Consider the following 22,995-nt stretch of genomic DNA (forward strand, 5'->3'; position numbering starts at 1 on the left):
CTAATGTGGGGGAACTACAACCTAATGCGGGGGAACTATACTGCACCTAATGTGGGGGAACTGTTGGGGTGGGGGGCCCATCATAATGAAGTGCTCCGTCTTCCAGACAGCCTTAATCTGGCCCTGCTGCTGGACCAGTCCTTGAGTGGAAATCTTGGATGAGTTCCAATACTTTTTTCACCAGGACTTGACCCCTGAGCAGGAGGTATGGTTGATCAGTGTATACCAATAATGCCAAACACTCAACACCTAATCCATGGCGAGACTATCTAGTATAGGAAAATGCTTACACGTGATTAAAAAAATAGAAGCAAGCTGCAAAAGGAATGGCAAAAAGACAGCTTCTATATTACATAGTCAATGAATCATGATACTAATAAATCTATGATGTACAAGACTTAGTGGGGGGTTCATGTCACAGTTAGAAAGGATAAGCATGTATTCACACATCAATCCTTTCTGATTCATCATCAGGAGAATAAACCTTTCCATTCTGTGGCACCAGCCATGAATCCATTCCATTCTCTAGTTAGCTCATGCTGGTGTGCATGCCGCGGCCTTACCAACATAGAATGTCCCCTAAGTATGTGGAAAATAACAGAAAAACAACATAAGACTGCCATGAGAAACCAAGTGCATTATAGGATATGACAGGGAACAAACGTAAATCTGGTGCAATCTGTACCAAAACAAAAACTGCCTTACATGACCTGCACCGGTTTCAACCTGTTTATCACACTTGTCAGATACTTTTTGTACCATGAGTAGCTCTAGGAGTAGCTTAGGAAAGTGGACATAGCCTTACCTAAAGGGGCTATGGTTTACGTGTTCCACAAATCTGCCCTGTTTGTAAAAATAAGCCAACTTATAAAAGGTACAAACTTAGGCTGGATAGTCTAAAGATAAGCCACTGCTAAAAATCTGTAAGATTTCTAATTATCTGCCCCAACATCTACCCCAGTGGTTTCCCATATGTACACCCCCAGAAATACTAAAGGGGTTCCCATCTCAAACATTGATGTCATATAGTAATGTAAACTTCACAAAACAACCCACTCGGCTGTTTTCAGATCCTTGGTCATCAGCAGTCACTACAATCAGTCTGATTGGGATCAGGAGGAACTTGTTCTGGAGATAGATGCAGGTCCCAGAGGTGAAACCTGCACCGATCAGAAACATATGACATATCCTATGCATTTACAATAAATGTATGAGCTGGTAATACCTTTTTAGGTTTAGTGGCCTCTTATTTAAATGGAATCTTATTTTTATTCTTACCTGTTTCCCTTCATTATGGGATGAAACCAGTGGTGCCCTTCAGACCCCATTCCACATATAAAGGGGTACTCCACTGTTCAGCGTTTGGAACAAACTGTTCTGAACGCTGGAGCCGGTGCCGGGAGCTTGTGACGTCACGCTCCCTCCCATAGACTCGAATTGAGGGGGCGTGGAGTGATGTCATGAGGGGGCGGGGCTATGACATCATGAGCTCCCGGCACCGGCTCCAGCATTCGGAAGAGTTTATTCCAAACGCTGAGCAACGGAGTACCCCTTTAATAACTCCATGAAGCTCATTTTATTAGACATTTACTTATAATCCACAGATACAGCTTCTGCTGTATCTCAAACACTATGACTAACAAATAAAACACCTTGACATTCACATGTAGAAGGTGTGAGGATATTAAGGTGCCTACAATAATAAAGTGAACTTTGAAACAATATAGGACATTAAACTTCTATCTTTGTTGGGTACTCCAGTTGTTCCCCTGTTCCCTATAAACACAGCCGGCACTAGATTCCCTCAGGTATGGTGAACTGACCCCCCCAAGTATTTTTTGTTCTAAATGATTTATCTTACTAATGTGCTTTCTGTGATAAACATCTTAAAACTCTCCTTATAACATGGAAGTCCAATTTTTGGTGACATATTGGACTACCCCATCCATACCCCTAAATCTTTTCATCTCCACAATGTTCAAAGAGACAAAGACAAAGGCCGACATTTATCATTGTCTTTAGACTGTTTTTTGTGTCTACAAAAGGTGCAAAAAAAGGTGCAAACAGGGTTTATTTGCACCTTTTTTGCGCCTTTTGGTTTACACATTTCTGTTGATTTTGAGTTGCAATCCACTGATTTTGGCAATACACATGATATGGAAGGGTTTTATCAACTGCGCCTTTTTGTGAAAAGGCACGAAGAAGGCGCAAAGCCACTGAAAAGTCTCTAAAACTACACCAGCCCAGACTTAGCTTAGCTTTTTGGTGAAGAGAGAAATTTCAGAAGACCTGCACAAAATGTATCAAATGCCTTGTGACCAATTAAAGGGGTACTCCGCCCCTAGACATCTTGTCCCCTATCCAAAGGATAGGGAATAAGATGTCAGATTACCGGGGTCCCGCTGCTGGGGACCCCCTGGATCTACCATGCAGCACCCACCTGTAGCGGCTTCCGGAACCGCTGGAGGTCCTCAGGCTGAGTCCATCTCGACCACCGGGACGGAAGATCGTGTCGTCACGACTCTGCCTCCGTGTGACGTCACACCCCGCCCCTCAATGCAAGTCTATAGGCGGGGGCGTGGTCGGGATGGACTCAGCATGAGGACCTCCAGCGGTTGCGGAAGCCGCTACAGGTGGGTGCTGCATGGTAGATCCAGGGGGTCCCCAGCAGCGGGACCCCGGCGATCTGACATCTTATTTATTCCCTGTGCTTTGGATAGGGGACTAGATGTCTAGGGGCGGAGTACCCCTTTAATAAATCTGATTCTCCTACACATTACCAGCACACAGAAAAAGGTGTAGAAAAATGCTTCACTTACACTACAATGATAAATGCTTCACTTACACCTACAATGATAAATGCTTCACTTACACCTACAATGAAAATTGCCGGCCATAATATCTGGAGTATCTAGCCCATGTAAGATTCACAAGAGAGAAGCTGACAGACACATTTGCACAGGTTCAAAAAAATCCAGGGCAAAAAAGGTCAATGGGGCCAATCAGGTTCCATTGTTTTTATTTTTTGTCATGGAATGGATTAGCAGATGCTGTCATCTCCTTTGTTCTGTTCTTATAAAGGAGCATGACAATTGTTAATGCTGTAACCCATGATGCATATATTAAAACCACTTTCTGTAGAGGGGTCCCTGCTCCTGTACATAGTTTCCATGGCACCTCACACCATTGGCTAATGGTGCCACAAAACAGAAATCCCTGTTCACACTGCTACAGGAGTCCCTGTTACACTTTACGCATTGCTACTCGGTTCACACTCAGTTCATATTGGCAATGCGCCTGAGCAGCGATTCATACAGCATCAACGTCTACCTCCGGGCAGCCCAACACATTTGCTGACCCAGGGGCTCTGTGCCCAGCAAATGTGAACTGAGGAGCATATGCCTCGCTGTTTATTGTGCAGAATCAGGAACTCCTGTCTTTGACAGGAGTCCCTGCTCCTGTCTGGAATTCACCAGACATGAACCCTCCAAAAAAGAATTTTTTTTGACAAATGTAAATTTTGTTTGTGAAATTCAGAGCATAATCGGTATGTGCCGTTTCATGTATGGACAGTTGGACACATACCGTATTTTTCGCCATATAGGACGCTCCGGCATATAAGACGCACCCAATTTTAAAGGAGGAAAATGTAGAATACAATGTAAAGTATAGGACAGTGATCTTCAACCAGCGGACTTCCAGATGTTGCAAAACTACAACTCCCAGCATGCCCGGACAGCCAACGGCTGTCCGGGCATGCTGGGAGTTGTAGTTTTGCAACATCTGGAGGTCCGCAGGTTGAAGATCACTAGTATAGGAGGTAATACTCACGTGTCCCCGCCGCTCCGGACCCCTCACCGCTACCCTGGATGTCGCCCTCCATCGCTGTCGCCGCGTCCCCGGTATCCTCGCTCTCCGTCACCGCCATCACGTTGCTACACACGCAACTACGCACGCTGCTCCTATTGGATGCGCGATGACGTGATGACGACGAAGGAGAGCGCCGGCCATACAGGAGATCCCGGCACGGAGCAGACACCGAGGAGGCAGGTAAGGTCCCTCCCGGTGCAGCCGGTTTAGTGTCACTTTCGCTTCAGACGCGGGGGTCAGCTTTGATCGCTGCATCTGAAGGGTTAATACACGGCATCACCGCGATCGGTGATGTCCTGTATTAGCCGTGGGTCCCGGCCGTTGATGGCCGCAGGGACCGCCGCGATAGGACAGGGTTTTTATGTGTATTCGCCGTATAAGACGCACTAACTTTTCCCCCCAGTTTTGGGGAAGAAAAAGTGCGTCTTATACGGCGAAAAATTGTGGTTCTTACATCTGAATTTTCCTAACCTGACTTTTACTAGTAACATGAAAGTCACATTCACTGAAGTTCCAGTCCTCGATCGCAGGATGCTCTTCTGATAACCTCACTTTATCATCTGCAGAATTCCATAAAAACGCTGTTTACCGTATTTTTCGTCCTATAGGACGCACCGGCGTATAAGACGCACCCAATTTTTAGGGGCAAAATCTAAAAAAATAAAGATTTTGAACCCAATAGTGGTCTTCAATCTGCGGACCTCCAGATGTTGCAAAACTACAACTTCCAGCATGCCCGGACAGCCGTTAGCTGTCCGGGCATGCTGGGAGTTGTAGTTTTGCAACATCTGGAGGTCCTCAGATTGAAGACCACTGAAGGAGGAGGTAATACTCACGTGTCCCCGCCGCTCCGGACCCGTCACCGCTGCCCTGGATGTCGCTCCATCGTTGTCGCCGTGTCCTGGTCGCTCCGGAACGTCTCTGCTGCCGGCCAGGTATCCTCGCTCTCCGTCGCCGCCATCACGTCGTTACGCATGCCGACGCACGTACGCGATGACGTGATGACGAGGAAGGAGAGCGCCGGCATACAGGGGATCCCTGAACGGAGAAGACACCGAGGAGGCAGGTAAGGTCCCCCCCGGTGTCCTGTAAGCACTAACCCGGCTATTCTGTCGGGCTGTTCGGGACCGCCGCTGTGAAATCGCCTGAAGGGTTAATACAGGGCATCACCGTGATCGGTGATGTCCTGTATTAGCCGCGGGTCCCGGCCATTGATGGCCGCAGGGACCGCCGCGATAGGTGTGTATTCGCCGTATAAGATGCACCGACTTTTCCCCCCCAGGTTTGGGGAAGAAAAAGTGCGTCTTATACGGCGAAAAATACGGTACATACATGTGACTTTTTAAGGGATTAAACCACTGGAGGGTTTTAATTTCTGCACTTTTTACCTTAAAACTACTTTAAGCTTTCAGAATGATTTCACTCAAACAATTCAGTTATTCAAAAACAATCCAAAAACCAAGGTGGATGTCTGCAATTCAGAAGTACACATGAATTCAAGGGCTTTATTTTATTTTTAAGCACATGGACAAATTAGCCAATTAGTTATGTGGCGTGCTGATTCCTAAAGCCAAGCGCACCAAAAACCATTCTTCTTATCTTTCTAAACAACTTGTCTTTTCAAGCTATCGCTTAGACACAGCTCAAATCTTTCTTCTCCTGCTGTGTTCCGTCTGAAACAAACTACCGTATATACTCGAGTATAAGCCGACCCGAGTATAAGCCGAGACCCCTAATTTCAACCCAAAATCCCAGGAAAAGTTATTGACTCGAGTATAAGCCTAGGGTGGGAAATACCTCATCCCCCCCTGTCATCATCCAGACCCGTCATTAACATCCTCATCATCATCCCCTTGTCATCATCCCACACATCCCCCCTTCATCATCCTCTTATCATCCCACACATCCCCCCTTCATCATCCCCTTATCATCCCACACATCCCCCCTTCATCATCCCCTTGTCATCATCCCACACATCCCCCCTTCATCATCCCCTTATCATCCCACACCCCCCCTTCATCATCCCCACCCCCCTTCATCATCCCCACACCCCCCCTTCATCATCCTCTTCTCATCATTCGCCCTCAGTGGTCTTCAACCTGCGGACCTCCAGAGGTTTCAAAACTACAACTCCCAGCAAGCCCGGGCAGCCATCGGCTGTCCGGGCTTGCTGGGAGTTGTAGTTTTGAAACCTCCGGAGGTCCGCAGGTTGAAGACCACTGCGGCCTTCAACATCATCCAGCCCCCTCTCACCCCCTTTAGTTCTGAGTACTCACCTCCGCTCGGCGCTGGTCCGGTCCTGCAGGGCGGTCCGGTGAGGAGGTGGTCCGGTGAGGAGGTGGTCCGGGCTGCTATCTTCACCGGGGGCGCCTCTTCTCCGCGCTTCCGGCCCGGAATAGAGGCGTTGTCTTGACAATGACGCAGAATTACGTTGGCAATGAACGCACCTCTGCGTCGTTGTCACGGCAACGTGACTATTCTGAGGCCGGGCCCGAAGCGCTTAGAAGAGGCCTCCCCGGTGAAGATAGCAGCCCGGAACACTATCCCACCGGACCACCTCCTCACCGGACAGTCCTGCAGGACCGGACCAGCGCCGAGCGGAGGTGAGTACTCAGAACTAAAGGGGGTGAGAGGGGGCTGGATGATGTTGAAGGCCGCAGTGGTCTTCAACCTGCGGACCTCCGGAGGTTTCAAAACTACAACTCCCAGCAAGCCCGGACAGCCGATGGCTGCCCGGGCTTGCTGGGAGTTGTAGTTTTGAAACCTCTGGAGGTCCGCAGGTTGAAGACCACTGCGGGTGGGGGAGTTCACTCGAGTATAAGCCGAGGGGGGTGTTTTCAGCACGAAAAATCGTGCTGAAAAACTCGGCCTATACTCGAGTATATACGGTACCAAGTTACATTGAAGTCTACAAGATTCCATACTTTCAAAATGGCCGGAATATTTTTCTAAACCTTATTAATAATAAACAACAGCCATGTATACTTATTTATTTTTGTCTATTTACAAAACATCATGTCTACATAAATATGATGATGAGAAGCCACAGATGCCACAAATTACCAAATCCCATAAACCAAAGGGAAATCAATTCCTTTAGAATAGGTGTAACAGCATCCAGCTAGGTGTACAAAACCACAAAAAATAAAGCTAGCTCAAGAAAAAAAAAAAATCCCTGAGGGTCAAAATTTCATACTTAAAACACTTTTGAACCATATCCGGTTTTGTTGCCGGACTGAAAGCCATGGACTGCCACAGTTTTTAGTCCGCCAATAAAACTGATACGGTTCAAAAATGAGCCCATCGGAGTCACTATCTGACTCCCTCCAGCTCATTCAAATGAATGGGATGCGGCCAAATTGCAAAATCGTGGTGTGAATGAGCACTATGCAATGTGTACCACAACTCTGTGTACTGTAGCGGAGCAGGGACACCTTTGACAGGAGTCCCTGCTCCCATACATACTGTCCTTCATGGACAATTGGGGCACTTTCAAATTCTAATTGATTCATATCTGAAACAAATCATCAGAGATTTGCTTATCTTTATAAAAATGAGAGTTAAACAAAAGCAGTAAAAATGCTGTATAGTTTAAAAAAAGCTAATAAAGGCTACATATTTATACATCATGTTCTACCCCACATATTATCCTAATGGGTAATTGCTCAGCATTGACTGATTTCGGCATTGTTGAGATCTCCGCTGGCCCCGATGCATGCTTCCTCTTTTTCTTTTCTGCAGTTCTCCTTACCAACATTAAAGATACATTTTGGATTATGAAAACCACAAGACATTATGTCAGCACCAAAAATAAATTGTGACACTGTACTTTAAAACATTCTTCTGGGATAATGGGTATCAGATAATGAGAGCGTATCCAGACGAAAGGTCGGTAGCAGTGGGGGGAGCTCTCGCTATGACTGCGCTCCTGGCATTGCTTCAATCCCCTTTGCTCGACAATAAAGTTTGCCCTCATAAAGTTATTTTGCTGCAAAGCTATGTGTTCAAATCTTTTAACTATGTTTTGCCCGTTTCGGTTTTCTACACCCAGCCTAGCACAAGGAAGGTTTCTATATTTGTGCTTTTGTACAATGTAATTGCTCCATTAATTACCTTCATTTTATGAGCTGCTGCTTGGAAGTGATTGTACAAGTGTGCTGCAACCCAATTTCCGATTCTGGAAAGACGGCATAGAAATTCACTGTATCTTATCTCACTTCCCCACAGCACCAGCACAATAGACATGTTTACTAATTCCATAGACATTCCATATATTCTTTCATCTATACCCAGAAACCCCTGGAGGAAGGTCTAGTCTAGCTTTAATCCTTTCCTGATAACCAGGACTGAGTTTCGTGTTTACATCACCTTAGGTCTATACTGTAGGATCCACTAAAAACTTTTTTAGTACACAGAGGCATGGCTTAAACGGAATGTGAAATTGGATTATTACCTATTGTTTAAATAAAATTTTAGGTTAAACATATATAATTATGTAAAAAAAAATTATATTTGCCATTTTACTATCTATATTTTGAAATAAACCTGTAATCTTGCAGCTTTCACTTTGGCGACTAGACCTAAAAATGAGTTGACACTTCCTGTTTGTAAGGAAAACATTATAGCAGTGTCCTCCGTGTAATTACAGGCAGGATTACAATGAAGATAACACCAGTAGATGATGGGATCAGGCCATTCAGTCCCCTCTAAAGGTGAGAGAACCGAACCGGTAGAACTTGAGTACTACTTTTCTAAAAGTTTGATTCAGCAGAACCTGATAAAATAACATTAGCCACATTGCAGAAAGGAGAAGAAGGAAGGATCACATGACCTCAGGGAATCCCATAATACCTTTTAAACAGCTTTCCCAACTAATCAGCAAGCAGTATAGGGGTTAAGTCAGAGCCACTAGAAAAATCCTATGCACATAGCTTTAGCAGATATTTTAGAAATAGCAGGTGTTAGGTGAAGATCTCTGTGAGGGACATTGAGCAGAGAACAACACAGTTAGGAGTAGGAGCACACATATATCATTATTGTAGTAAAGCATAGAGAGTATTTTTCATCTGTTCTGTCAGTGCAAGATTTGTTTTCATTGGAAATTAATTGTGACAGTTTTTTTTTGGTTTTACACTAATTGTCGCACAGAGGGTTTTGTGTAACCTTCGTGTTACAGTTCTGTTGCTTTTCCCATAAATGGTAGTCATCTTTTACAGCTTGTAAAAAGCCATTGCTTTTTCACTTTTCAGGACCAGTCACATGCCATGGAAGAGTCACATAGAAGGGGTATATGTGTAGCTACATATTTGTATTAGTGTGTGTATATATGTGTGCAGCAGAGGTGTGTGTGTGCCAGACCACTGTGTCAATTTGTGAGCAATAAAACTATATGTGTGTGTAGTAGAGCGATGAATGTGTGTATTATTGTCAGGTTGTATATGTTGGTATACAGTAAAACAGTGTTCCCCAACCTCTGGCTCTTAAAGGGGTACTCTGGTGAAAAACTATTTTTTTTTTAAAGGGTAGCTCCCACCATCCATTTTTTTTCTTTCTGTCCCTGCCTATTGCCCATCTATCCCTAACCCCCTCCCTGCCTTTATATATTTTTTTTACTATATTAAAATGGCTTTTTGTCTGCCTGGTAGTGTGCTCACTACCAGGCAGACTTCCCTAGCAGGTGTGATGTCACTGATGCCTGCTGGGGCCGACACTTCCGCCCTTAGTTCACTATACAGGGTGCCTCCAGCTGTTTCACCACTACAACTCCCAGCTTGCCCTGACATCTACTGGCTGTCAGGGCATTCTGGGAGTTGTAGTGGTGAAACAGCTGGAGGCACCCTGTGGTGAAAACAATAACTTTGTTAGTGCAGCAGTGCTACTCCGCTCCCCCCCCCCCCCCAGCCTCTAGTGCTGAGCAGCGGCGTTGCTCTCCCGAACCTCCCCCCCCCACCATGCCTCTAGTGCTGAGCGGCGGTGCTCCCCCGAACCCCGCTTCCCCCCACCATGCTTCTAGTGCTTAGCGGCGGCGCTACCCCGAACGCCGCTTCCCCCCACCATGCCTCTAGTGCTGAGCGGCGGCGCTCCCCCGAACCCCACTTTCCCCACCCCATTCCTCTAGTGCAGAGAGCAGATTTACCCATCCGGAGGGTCAGCGCAGCAATGAGTGCACGCGCTGCCTCCGGACAGTGTAACGGGGCGGGCGGGCAGGGCCACGCGGGAGGCCAGTGGAGCTGGCCAATGCGCGCAGCCTCAGCTATCAGCGTGCTCGCTCTCGCCTGTCTGATTGACAGACGGGAGAGAGCACCGCAGTGACTGAATTTCGACTCATTGCCAGGCTTAAATGAGTCGAAATTCATTAGTAACGTCACTGCCGAATGCAATCGGCCACTAGGAGGGCGACCCCTAGTGGCCGAATTTAAAATTGATTTTAAACTGGTTTAAAATCACTTTTTTTTTTATTAAAGTGTATTAGAGATATGTTGTAGTACTTAAGTACTACAACATATCAATTTTTTTACTTCATGATAGTGTCCATTTAAATCAACTGGTGCCAGAAAGTTAAACAGATTTGTAAATGACTTTTATTAAAAAATCTTAACCCTTCCAGTACTTATCAGCTGCTGTATGCTCCACAGGAAGTTCTTTTCTCTTTAAATTTATTTTCAGTCTGACCAAAGTGCTCTCTGCTTACACCTCTGTCCATATCAGGAACTGTCCAGAGCAGGAGAGGTTTTCTATGGGGATTTGCTCCTACTCTGGACAGTTCCTGACATGGACAGAGGTGTCAGTAGAGAGCACTGTGATCAGACAGAAAGGGAATTAAAAAAGAAAATAATTTCCTATGGAAGTTATTTTTTTAATAAAAGTAATTTACTAATCTGTTTAACTTTCTGGCACCAGTTGATTTAAAAAAAAAAAAAAAAAGTTTTTCATTGGAGTACTCCTTTAAGCTGTTGAAAGACTACCCTCAGCAGTCAATTGTCCAGGCATGAAAGGAGTTGTAGTTTTGCATTAGCTGGATTTGGGAACAGTTCAGTAAAGTTCTGAAGAAAAAATTACAATTCTCAGAATCTTAAAAAACATCACAAAAAAAATAAACAATTACAGTTCAATGCAATACAAGGCGCTGCAGAGTGTTACTGTATGGCGGAATTACAAAATCGGAGAAACATTTAGGACAATTAATCACAAGCGTAATACAGGAACATTTCTGTGTATGTCTTAGGGCTTCAAGTCTCCGCCTAGCTGTGGATCTAATGACCCAAACCTGCATTAGAGGGATCTGTCATAAGCAAGAGCGTATGTATCTTAATGGTGACAATGCGGCTCCTATGGGGCCCTTGGAGGGAGGGGACCCAGCCCCAGTTAGCCCCCATTCTCAGTTTTAAAAAACTGTGTATATATCCTCTCTCTGGTTATCTGTAGTGTAAAACAATGAATAGATGGAGGAATTGTTTAATGAGTTATGGAAAGCAAAGGGGAAAAAAAGGCCTTTATGTTGTGTGGAGTCAAATCAGAGGCAACAATAGGAGGCCTGTTAAGACTTTTGATAAACATATCTATGTATGCCTCTGATAAAGGGAACAATGATACTTTAAGTTCTAGTCATTACACCTGGTGTTGGCCCAGTACCTTTGGCCATGATAAAGAATCAAAAATGCCCTCAAATAATGCTTGTTTTTTTTTATTGAAAGCCGAGGTACGTTTTCTCAAATCACCCAAGTGCAAGTAAAAAGTGAAAGTGTTCACACAAAAAGCAGTGTACGAGGATGCGGTCCATCGCAAGCCCTTCTCCAACAGGAGAGAGGCCCCCCCACCAAACCAAATCCTTCGCCTCTGAGCCAAAAGGCCCCTGCAAGGTTTCAGGCACAATGTCCACTTACGCCGAAGCTACTCAGGGACCGAAAAGTGTTCCTGGCGAACAACTAGGCATTAACCAAGTTGCCACCAAGGAACCAGTAAAACTGATTCAGCATTCCTGCTGAAGCTGGAATGCCATGGGGCATGGCAGGGAGGTGGGGAACCTGGTGGCCACACACACCTTCCCTAGACTGGCAGGAGGGACACCCAGAAGGGCTACCGCACTGTGACCAAATCCTAGCGTACATAAAAAGAACACAAACGTGACCACAGTGTAAAAACATATAAAATAAATAAGTGGATGTGCACAGTGTGATATACCCCTGACATCCAGCCAGATCTATAAAAATTCCTCTGCAGATCAACAGCCAGAAGGCAGGAACGGTAGAGGTGAGTGCTTAGAAGAGTGAGAGAAAAAGTGCGCTGCGTGCCATCAGTCAAGTTGGGTCTCTACTCCCAAGAGAGTTCCGGCACCCTGGGGTCACCACTCCCAGGGCACTTTTGCACCTCGGTCTTCACTCTACCCGAACCTTAGGGCGAGATCCAGAAGATACAGGTCACTTCAGGGCCCGCTGCCTGGCCATACAGCGGCCCTGGTAAACCGGCACCATTCTGTGTGGTTCCTGTATCCGGCCTTGATGGTTATTGGTCATCCACACCACAAACTAACATGAAGGTACTACACTTGATCTTAGATAAAAGACCAAGAAGCGAGAAGAAGTTGTGGAGATCGGAAGTAGTGGGGAATCAGGTCAGGTAAGTAAATCTCTTTGTTCTTTTCACTGCAGCCCAGGCCGCATATTCAAATAATAAATAAAAACTCAATGCAAGTGTGATGTTCCAGTGTGGGATATCCATCTACAGTCCTATCAGCTTGAGTCCCTGCATGTCCCCAGGGCTTACCTGCAGTGTAGCAGTGTACCCCCATAATGTACATTGAATGTAAAGGACCTTTGATATGGTCACATGGTTGTTAGTCACATGATAATGGTTGTCACATGTTAAAGTCACATGTTTTGTTACCCAGAGAGCACAAGGTGACCAGATGACCTGCAGCTAGCCTATGGGCTCCTTGCTCAGCCCCCCTTATAAGGAAGGGAGGAGCTGCAATCACTCTCTCTTTTGCTCTTCCACCACACTTTCTTCTGAGGTCAAGTCCAGTCCAGACGTCTCAGAGACAGTGTCCAGCACATCTGGAGGACTCAAGCCTAAATTACAGCCACAAGTCAGTAAGTCAAGTCATCTCTGTCTGCTGTCACTATCGTCAGTCAAGTCAAGTCTATTATAGTCAGCGTGGCTTTGCTTAAAGGGGTATTCCACCCCTTAGACATCTTATCGCCGCGGTCCCGCTGCTGGGAACCCCCGGGATCCCCGCTGCGGCACCGCGCTATCATTACAGCACAGGGCGAGTTCGCTCTGCATGTAATGATGGGCGGTACAGGGGCCGGAGCATCGTTACGTCACGGCTCCGCCCCTCGTGATGTCACGGCCCGCCCCTTACAATACAAGTCGATGGGAGGGGGTGTGGCAGTCGTCACGCCCCCTCCAATAGACTTGCATCAAGGGGATGGGCCGTGATGTCACGAGGGGCGGTGCCATGATGTCACGCTGCTCCGTCCCCCGTATCGCCCGTCATTACGCACAGAGCGAACTCGCTCTGTGCTGTAAAGATAGCGCGGTGATGCAGCGGGGATCCCGAGGGTCCCCAGCAGCGGGACCGCGGCGATCTGACATCTTATCCCCTATCCTTTGGATAGGGGATAAGATGTCTAGGGGCGGAATACCCCTTTAAGTCTGTCAAAGTCACTGCAAGTCTCAGCAAGCTGCGAGGTCCCCTGTGTTACTGGCCATCTCTCTGGGATCCTGGCCTAGCTGTAAAGACTGTACCATCTGTCTTCCTCAGTAAAGCTACCATTAACTCTAACCTGGCCTTGGACCTGCCTAAACCAGGACTAGCGGTGCTACCGTTCAGGTGGTTCTTGGTTAAAACCATGCCCTGGTGTCACGAACATGAAGGGGTTAACAACACCTGCCCCTGGGCTACAATACCTTCCCCATACACCTCACATAGCACCCCCGTGGCGCACCATAAACTTTGGCGTCACAAACAGGATTTGGCTGTGTGTCATATGCCACAAAGCTACAAGTACTCCTCCCCCCCAGTCTGAACTGTTTGAAAAAGTTTGCTTCAGAAAAGCGTACGGGACTGTTCTAATTGTAATGTGTTTCACTAAAGGTGCTGGTAAAATAGTGGGGGAGGTGAAAAGGAGTCCATTATACATTGTTGAAAATAACTTTGAAGTTGTAAATATTATGTGCAAGTGAGGAAGCAATGTTACGTGCCAAAATGTCTGCCGCTGTACCTGAAAGGGTTAATCTGTTGATTGAGAAGTGCGCGAAAGGTCCCCGCCAAAACCAACGGCCCGCCCCTGGGCGTGGAAGTCATGTCGCTATGTCCATGCCGAAGTGGAACTATGAAGATCCGCCTCCTGTTGCCGGGGGACCGGAAGTCAGTGTTGCACTGATGATGTGTTTCCAGCCGGCGGCCATCTTACTGGAGCCCACTGCAGAAGGGACAAGAACAGGAAGTCCCAGGTGCACAGCCGGTTTGGAAATCCTGGTGGCTGTGTCTGGCTCTGAAAATTCTGACCGGATGCCCGCTGCAGTGCAGACTCTGCAGGCACCATCGATCACAAGTAAGCCACAGACACAAACCATCGCAAGAAAGTCACAGACACCAATGTTCGCAAGTAAGTCTACGGTAAAGGTGGCGAGTCACATTAACCCCTTAGTGCCCGGCAGTGTTCCCAGGCACTTGCCATCATGTGGGGGAGCGCCACTCAGGGTATGTTAGTCAGGTCAGACTAAGTTGCTGCAGCACCTCCCCAAGCATCTTAAAGGGCCAGTACTTCCCAGGTTGCAGGGGGCTCAATGGTAAAAAAAAAATGGAGGACCCGAATTAAAGCGCATGTGGAAGGGGAAGATTACAGATGGCTACTTTTTCCATCTCTTCTGTATTGGGTCCACAAAGAAGCGCAACAATCAGATCAGAAAGGCACCCTATGCCCACCATCAACAAGTCTGTCAGATTCGCAAAAAGATGATGGAAATCCTGACCCAAAAGGTGCAAACAAATGACCTGAAGGAAGTTGTTAACAAACTGATCCCAAACAGCATAGGCAAAGACATTGAAAAGGCCTTCCAATCTATCTATCCTCTCCGTGATGTCTATGTACGTAAAGTCAAGATGCTGAAAAAGCCAAAGTTTGAGCTGGTTGAACTTATAGAGCTCCATGGAAAGGGGAATGCTTCTGGAAAGCCATCAGAGAATATGCCCAGGCCCACTCTTGCAGCCACAGAGGTTGGGCCTGACCATCGGGCACCAACAGAAGTGCCCAGACCTACTCTGCTTGCCCCAGAGGTTTGGCCTGACTGGCGGGAACCAGCAAAAGGGCCTCAGTCTACTCCAGCTTTTGCTGAGGTTTGCCTGGCCACACAGGCACCAACTGTCATGCCCCCAGTAGCGCAACTGCTGCTGAACAAATGGTGGTCATTGTGAGCCCGACCATCACAGAGTCACGTCTGTCGCACGTTGCATGGAACACACATGTTAACCCTATGAAGGGGGCCCAGTCTCACAGTCCTGGGTACATGTCCCAACCTAGGAAACAGTCCGACAGGTAAGGCTGGAATGGAAGAGTACCTATGTAAAGAAACGTCACTATTGGTTAACTCATGTACAGTAACTTTACCATAATTGGTCATAAGACTAATTGACTTCTGTGTGCAAACACCATTTTTGTTTTTACAGGTTTCTACAGCAACGCTTAAGCACAGTGCCTGACGAACTAGTCAAGAAAGTTTTGTGGTAAACAATTTTGTAAGTGTTGTACCCAGCTTCGGCCGTGATTCTCAGGAACCTGAACTCTATAATGTATCTGGACTACTGAGCGATACATGAACATTTGTGTAAATATGCCATAGTAATATTTTTCACTCACCGTTATGCTCAAGGGAAATATTTTTGGTCCTGCACTATAATTGTTATAGTATAAAACAATTTTATAAAATTTGTTGTACACCAAAAAGTCATAGTGTACCATGTTTCTGATGTCTGGTAGTTTCTTGTAGGGGTTGTCCTGAGCTAATCAGGAGAAGCAACATTTCAACCCATCACCAACATCATGTACAGTCAGCAATAAAGTCATGTACTACACATAGTCATAAGTACACATGAAGTCATGTACACATGTTTCATGCACAGTAGTACTGTAACACTTACAACCACACAGTCCATAAAATTGTCTAATATGTCTAAAATGTCAAATGTGATATTTCTTGTGTCCTCATGCCCAGGATACTTTCCTGTTACCCACAAAAGCATGCAACAAAAAGTCAAATGTTATCTAAAAATATGTCTAGCATAAGAAAATGTCTAGCATAAAAATAATTAGTTTTCTGGGGGGAAGTGTGTAATGCCAAGGGACCCCAGTAGCCAAAGCATTGGACAGAAAGCCTCCGACAACCCAATCCGCCAGTTTTATGTCTTAGTAATGTATAAAGTGTTGTAATGCATAGTCAACTGTCCTAGTATGCATATTCAAATGTCACAGTATGCATAGTTAAATGTCATGCATAGCCATAGTCTAATGTTCTACTATACATAGTCATAGCCCATAAGTCGTGTTATACCATAGTCATAGGTATGTTGTTATTATTATACATCGTCCTTTTTCTCTGTTAATAAATGTATGGGCAATACCTGGCCTTGGACTATTATTTGCCCTGCCTACACTAGGACAAGCGGTGCTACCGTTAGGGTGGTTCTCAGTTAAAACCACGCCCTTGCATCACGAACACGACACCTGCCCCTGGGCTACAACACCTGCACCATACACCTCACATTGCACCCCCGTGGGGCACCACACAAGGTTTACAATAGTGTCATTTTATATGTATGTGCTTAAGCAACACTGAATGAGCAACTATTACATTTTTTTACTCTAATGACTAATGAGGTTTCACAATAAAAATACATGTTGTATTGAATGTCATCCGATAATGCATATATAGTTATTGAATACAACGGATAACACAGATTCCATAGGACAACAAAGGCTAATTACTAGACAACTATTTTGTATGCAACTTTAAACTGACCCCCCCCCCCCCCACACACACACACACACACATTAAAGCTCTAGATGAAAAATTTATATGAACATTTGTTGTTGTTGTTTAGGATGTTTTTTTTGGATGTGACTTGCAACAAAAAACAAGTGCACTGTATTTTACACACATTTATCAAGCATTTACACCAGACACTCTATTCAGTTTTAAAGGAGGCTTTTCAGTACAGTGTCTAAGATAAAGCCACATCTATCATCCATAATTAAAATGGTCTAAACCGTTTGTACATTTGGTGCACATCAGACAGATAACTTGCACATGTTGGATAGATTTCTGGTGCACAGTGGACACATTTCTGGTGATTGTGATTGGAGAAAAACACAGATATATTATGTATTCTACAACTGAATAGTAAATATTTCTAAAACTAGAACAGAAAGTCTCGCAAAGATTGTCACCATTGACAAGTTCCCCTTTATAGAGTTAAGGCTCCACCAGAACAAAAAAGGCTTTGGGTGCTCTACAGACTGCCGAAGACCAATTATTTTATTTTATTTTTTTCCCAGAAGTTTTTTCGGCAGAGACCTAGCTTTTATGAACAGGTAAGTCTTATGATCAATATTTCTTTATACTGTGCCAGAACCTAAATTTAGGTATAATTTCCATTTCCTTCAGATTGGCAAGTAAGATGCATCAAAAAGAAGTCCACAGTATAAAAAGCTGTATAAAGAAATGTTCATCAAATCTCAACTCTATATAGCATATACATAGGAATTTTAATAAAATGGTATCATGACGTTCTGTTACTTCGTATTAGTATTTGTTATCAGTTTGGATGTAGACCTGGAATTCTTTTTCTCTTAGTTCAATGATGATTTTTTTTCTGGTAAACATAGACCATGCACTGGACATAAAATTCACGTAAAAAGGCAGCAGTGCCTCTTAAACAATTACATAAAGTCTGAAATGTTACCAGTATATATTTTATAGTTACCTTCTATGTCTTGCATATTTACCACTAACATGGCCACTCCCATCGCAACCAGGAGTAGGACAGCTGTAGAAAAGGAACAAGGGATAAAAATGGTCGGTGCCATGTTCAGAAAAAAGACTAGACCACACCTAAACAATAAGTGTATGTTCCAAAGTATAGTAGGGCATGCTAGTAGCCATTGCTTAACAGAATGGAGATTGTGAGTTTATTATGCCTGTAGTAAATGCGACAGATGGAACACAAGGATGGATATCTTTCATTTATTTCACTATACAGCAATAGGCAAACAGGTGGAGCCAATGGATAACTATGCTTAATATTATATAGACAAGTGAGTTCAGTCTATGACAAATGGATGGAAATTCTTCTCACACGACAAATAGACATTTCAAAAGATAACACTGGGTGGGTTCTAAATTCATACCCTCAATGATTCTGAAAATGAGAAGGCCTTGGCACCTGTCGATACACATCAATAAGTAGAAGTTTTATGTGGCTATGTACGGAGTCAATTCTGTGCTAAAATTTCTATGGACATGGGGAAATGCTCAAGTTATTGGGGCCCATTACTTTATATAAAATAGATAATATCAAGTTCTCAACATTAAACTTACAAATATGGTATCTAAAGTGAAAACGTGAAGGAGCTTTGGCCAAAGGTCCATCTGTTATAAGGACCTGCTTTATTTAAGACCAAACTAGTTGATGTTCTGGTGCCAGCTCCATACCTGCCATGGAAAGTGTTTGGGCTTACATCTAACCATATACATGTGCAAGGAAACAATGAGATCCCTTAAGATCTCAACAAGCTGGACCCAACTTCTAGCAAGTATGGTCAAATGGCCACCATAGAGTCTTATGAAGCTTTAGCTATCTGCAAAGATGGGGATTGTAGTTGAGTGATACCTTCTTTATTGGCTTAGTGAACAGGTTACAGATGCAATGCAAGCATTCAACACAACATTGATGTATTTTTCAAAAGTTGCATGGTCAATGCCCCTCCAGGCCTAAGGAAGGACTCTAAACCCTTTCAGTAAGATATCACACAAACACAAAGATTTATTCATTATCTTGTCTCAAAGATGAGATCATGTCTCCTTACTCATTGCGAACATAACTTCTTGCTCTTACTAAACACCATATTTCAGGTGAATGAGGACCTAGCAAGTGAATTGTCACGTATTCCAATTTCATTACTCCATGGTTTCACATATGCTGTTTTCCACTGGAGATCTTGGTACTTAGATGCGCCGTCTGTTCTAAAGAGATGCTATGAAATCCAGGCAGGAGAGCAGAACTGAGCAGTTATAATTTTACCTTTTCTTATAGCCTGTGGTTTCTGTTGCTGGATCAAATGTCCTTTTTTGGGATTTTCGAAAGTGTTTGCTCATAATTTGCTCCATGTGGAATACAGCATAACCAAGCTCTGGAAATCTATTCTTCTTACCCAACTCATGAATGATGTCTACTCTATATCAAGTTGTAAAAGGGAAACAGAAACCCATTTCTAGAGTACAGATGTGTCTACCCTTATCTATCTGTGAATTTGGTAAAGACTTCCAATTCTATGTTCATTAAGTTGTCTTACCATTCTGGCAAAACCCTCAGGAGCAAGTCATATGATAAAAACTGGATGGCCACACAAAGGCACATATAACATAGACAACTCCTGAAAGAGTCTCGTAAAACCATGTGGTTCGTAAAGCTATTATGTAATCTCCTGTGTGTCAGGCTAAGTGGAAAGCTAAGGAAGGACACATCTGTATCTGTAGACACCCAGTGCAAGTCACAGGGATGGCTATTCCCAAACCACATGACTAGACTCCAGTCCTTGAGTGAAATTTAGAGGTATAAATCCTTTGCTGTAGATGCATACCGTGGTTGATGTAACAAAATGGATATGCCTGGACTGGATGTGGACAGGTGACTATGAGAGATGGATGTGCCCAGGCTGGATGCAGACAGATGATTTACAGGGATGACTATCCTTGCATTACATACAGACCAGACAGGTTAATTGGAGGAACACCTAACCCTGCACTACTTTCCAAAAGGTAAATTAGGGAGATGGAGGGCAAAAAAGACAGAAAGACACAAATCAAATAACTGGAGTTAAAAAAAAAGAAAGGAGGCAATGCCAAATCTATTTTATTAGCTAGCCTGGAGAGAATTAATTCAATCAATGCAGCGGGGCACGAGCAAGGCACCGATGAACTTGAAAGTGCATTCTGCCCATTAAAAGGCCTGAATTTTCTAAATTGCTAATGGGATACATTTTACACTCCGAGCACTAACCTGAACAGCTCTTGTATGGCTGGTTCCACAGGAACTGTAGAGAGAATGGAAAATATATAAAAATTTATCATCTATCATAAGTACCCCTCTGCTAGAGAAAATTACCCAAAAGGTTATGCAAAAGTAAGGGTCAGAATGAATTGCGAAGAGAGATTCTGCAGGATGAAGGTCATTTCAGAGTGGAGGCCCTGAGTGATTTAGTGAAGCACGGAACGTACCTCGAACACCTTTGGAGCGCGTGCGATGCCGTTTCTCGTCTGTATCCACCTCCATCTGGGAATAGATTAGCAGGCAGTGAATGCTCTTATCCTTCATGCACAGACTATCAATGCACTGTCTGCTGCAGACTGTCACACGATCTTTTAATTCTATTTTAGAACAAGGATTTCTTTATGTGATGTGATAAGCTTAGTAATTGTACTGAATACAAATGAATTCTTTACATTTTCATTGTTGCCTTTGTGGGGTTCCAACCTTGGGGTATAGATTTTTTAGATGTGGTATTTGAGTTGCCATGGATTATGCTATAAAATGGCTGCTAAAGATTATATTCTTTTCCATACAGAATATTTAAACCAAGAACTGGTTACCTTATGATAGTGATACTATAAGATGGCATTAACCTGTCTAGTTATTGACTGTGCTCACTATTGCATATTCTTTTCCACCTAATAGTTATTATATATTGTGTTTATTATTTCGGGTTAGTCACTTCCAGACAACTTGTCTGGATTGTAGCATATCTTCTTTGAAAAAACTATGCTTGATCTAGACCAAAGTTCCTAAGATGGCCACACATAGTTGTTGAATGCACGATCTGCCAATGGCTATCTCTCCAAATTCTCCAAAACATAAGAATGCTCCGTTCCTCAGGCGGTGGCTTTCTCTCATGAGAACAAAAGGATGGGGCAGTCTTAATCCGTCTGCCTGATGCTTATCTCCCTTGACATCATCTGCCGCCAGAAACTTGAAAAGACCCCATAGACATTACATAAAGGTCTGATCCTACCAAAATTGACAGGCTTGTCCATATATATATATATATATATATATATATATATATATACACAGTGGGGATCAAAAGTTTGGGAACACCAGGTAAAAATTTGTATTAATGTGCATAAAGAAGCCAAGGAAAGATGGAAAAATCTCCAGAAGGCATCAAATTACAAATTAGACATTCTTAAAATATGTCAACAAAAGTTAGATTTTATTTCCATCATTTACACTTTCAAAATAACAGAAAACAAAAATATGGTGTCTGCAAAAGTTTGGGCAACCTGCAGAATCTATAGCATGCACTGCCCCCTTTGCAAAGCTGAGACCTGCCAGTGTCATGGATTGTTCTCAATCATCATCTGGGAAGACCAGGTGATGTCAATTTCAAAGGTTTTAAATGCCTAGACTCATCTGACCTTGCCCCAACAATCAGCACCATGGGTTCTTCTAAGCAGTTGTCTAGAAATCTGAAACTGAAAATAGTTGACGCTCACAAAGCTGGAGAAGGCTATAAGAAGAAAGCAAAACGTTTTCAGATGTCAATATCCTCTGTTTGGAATGTAATTAAGAAATGGCAGTCATCAGGAACAGTGGAAGTTAAAGCAAGATCTGGAAGATCAAGAAAAATCTCACAGAACAGCTCGCAGGATTGAGAGAAAAACAATTCAAAACCCACGTTTGACTGCGCAATCCCTCCAGAAATCCCTCCACTAGTCCATTATAAAGAGATACTTGTACAAATATGGTCTTCATGGAAGAGTCATCAGAAGAAAACCTCTTCTACTTCCTCACCACAAAAATCAGCGTTTGAACTTTGCAAATGAACATATAGACAAGCCTGATGCATTTTGGAAACAAGTTCTGTGGACCGATGAGGTTAAATTTGAAGGGAACAGAATTTAATGAAAATAACCTCTGTCCAACTGTTAAGCATGGGGATGGATCAATCATGCTTTGGGGTTGTATTGCAGCCAGTGGCACAGGGAACATCTCACAAGTAGAAGGAAAAATGGATTCAATACAATTTCAGCAAATTTTGGATGCTAACTTGATGCCATCTGTGAAAAAGCTTATGTTAAAGAGAGGATGGCTTCTACAAATGGATAATAATCCTAAACACACTTCCAAATCAACGGGGGATTACATCAAGAGGCGTAAACTGAAGGTTTTGCCATGGCCTTCACAATCTCCTGACCTCAACATAATTGAAAACCTATGGATAGACCTTAAAAGAGCAGTGCGTGACAGACAGCCCAGAAATCTCAAAGAACTGAAAGACTTTTGTAAGGAAGAATGGGCAAAGATACCTCAAACAAGAATTGAAAGACTCTTGGCTGGCTGTGATACTTGCCAAAGGGGTCAGTACAAGATATTAACTCTGCAGGGTGCCCAAACTTTTGCAGATACAATTTTTTTGTTTTCTGTTATTTTGAAAGTGTAAATGATGGAAATAAAATCTAACTTTTGTTGACATATTATAAGAATGTCTAATCTGTAATTTGATGCCTTTTGAAGATTTTTCCATCTTTCCTTGGCTTCTTTTATGCACATTAATACAAATTTTTACCTGGGGTGCCCAAACTTTTGATCCCCATTGTATATATATGACCAGCTTAAGCCGAGTACCCCCAATTCCTTATTTGCTCAAAGTGAAATATGGCATAACTAAGTTCTGAAAATCTGTTCTTCTTACCCAGCCCTACATGTCTACACTGTCTACATGTCACATTGTAAAAGTGAAACAGAAACCCATTTCTAGAGTAAAGATATGTCCACCCATGCGTATACATGAACTTGGTGAGGACTTTAATTTCTCCTAATACACGTTCAGTAAGTTATCTTGCAAT

General features: G+C 43.8%; 1 protein-coding gene across 11 annotated transcripts in view; it reads right to left on the reverse strand.

The window, feature by feature from the left end:
• Positions 1 to 22,995, reverse strand: part of MYT1L (myelin transcription factor 1 like) — a 580,462-nt gene that overhangs the window by 206,240 nt on the left and 351,227 nt on the right. For 10 of the 11 annotated variants that reach the window (XM_056564080.1, XM_056564081.1, XM_056564082.1 and 7 more), the window contains 3 exons: positions 20,368 to 20,422; positions 20,150 to 20,183; positions 17,855 to 17,917 (listed from right to left, as the gene is read on the reverse strand). The exons of the other annotated variant lie outside the window; for it this stretch is intronic. In XM_056564080.1, the coding sequence (XP_056420055.1) occupies positions 17,855 to 17,917; positions 20,150 to 20,183; positions 20,368 to 20,422 (152 nt within the window). The remainder of the gene's footprint in view (positions 1 to 17,854; positions 17,918 to 20,149; positions 20,184 to 20,367; positions 20,423 to 22,995) is intronic. 11 annotated transcript variants of the gene reach the window in all.

Source organism: Hyla sarda, chromosome 3 (genome assembly GCF_029499605.1).
Source record: "Hyla sarda isolate aHylSar1 chromosome 3, aHylSar1.hap1, whole genome shotgun sequence".
Taxonomy (NCBI): domain Eukaryota; kingdom Metazoa; phylum Chordata; class Amphibia; order Anura; family Hylidae; genus Hyla; species Hyla sarda.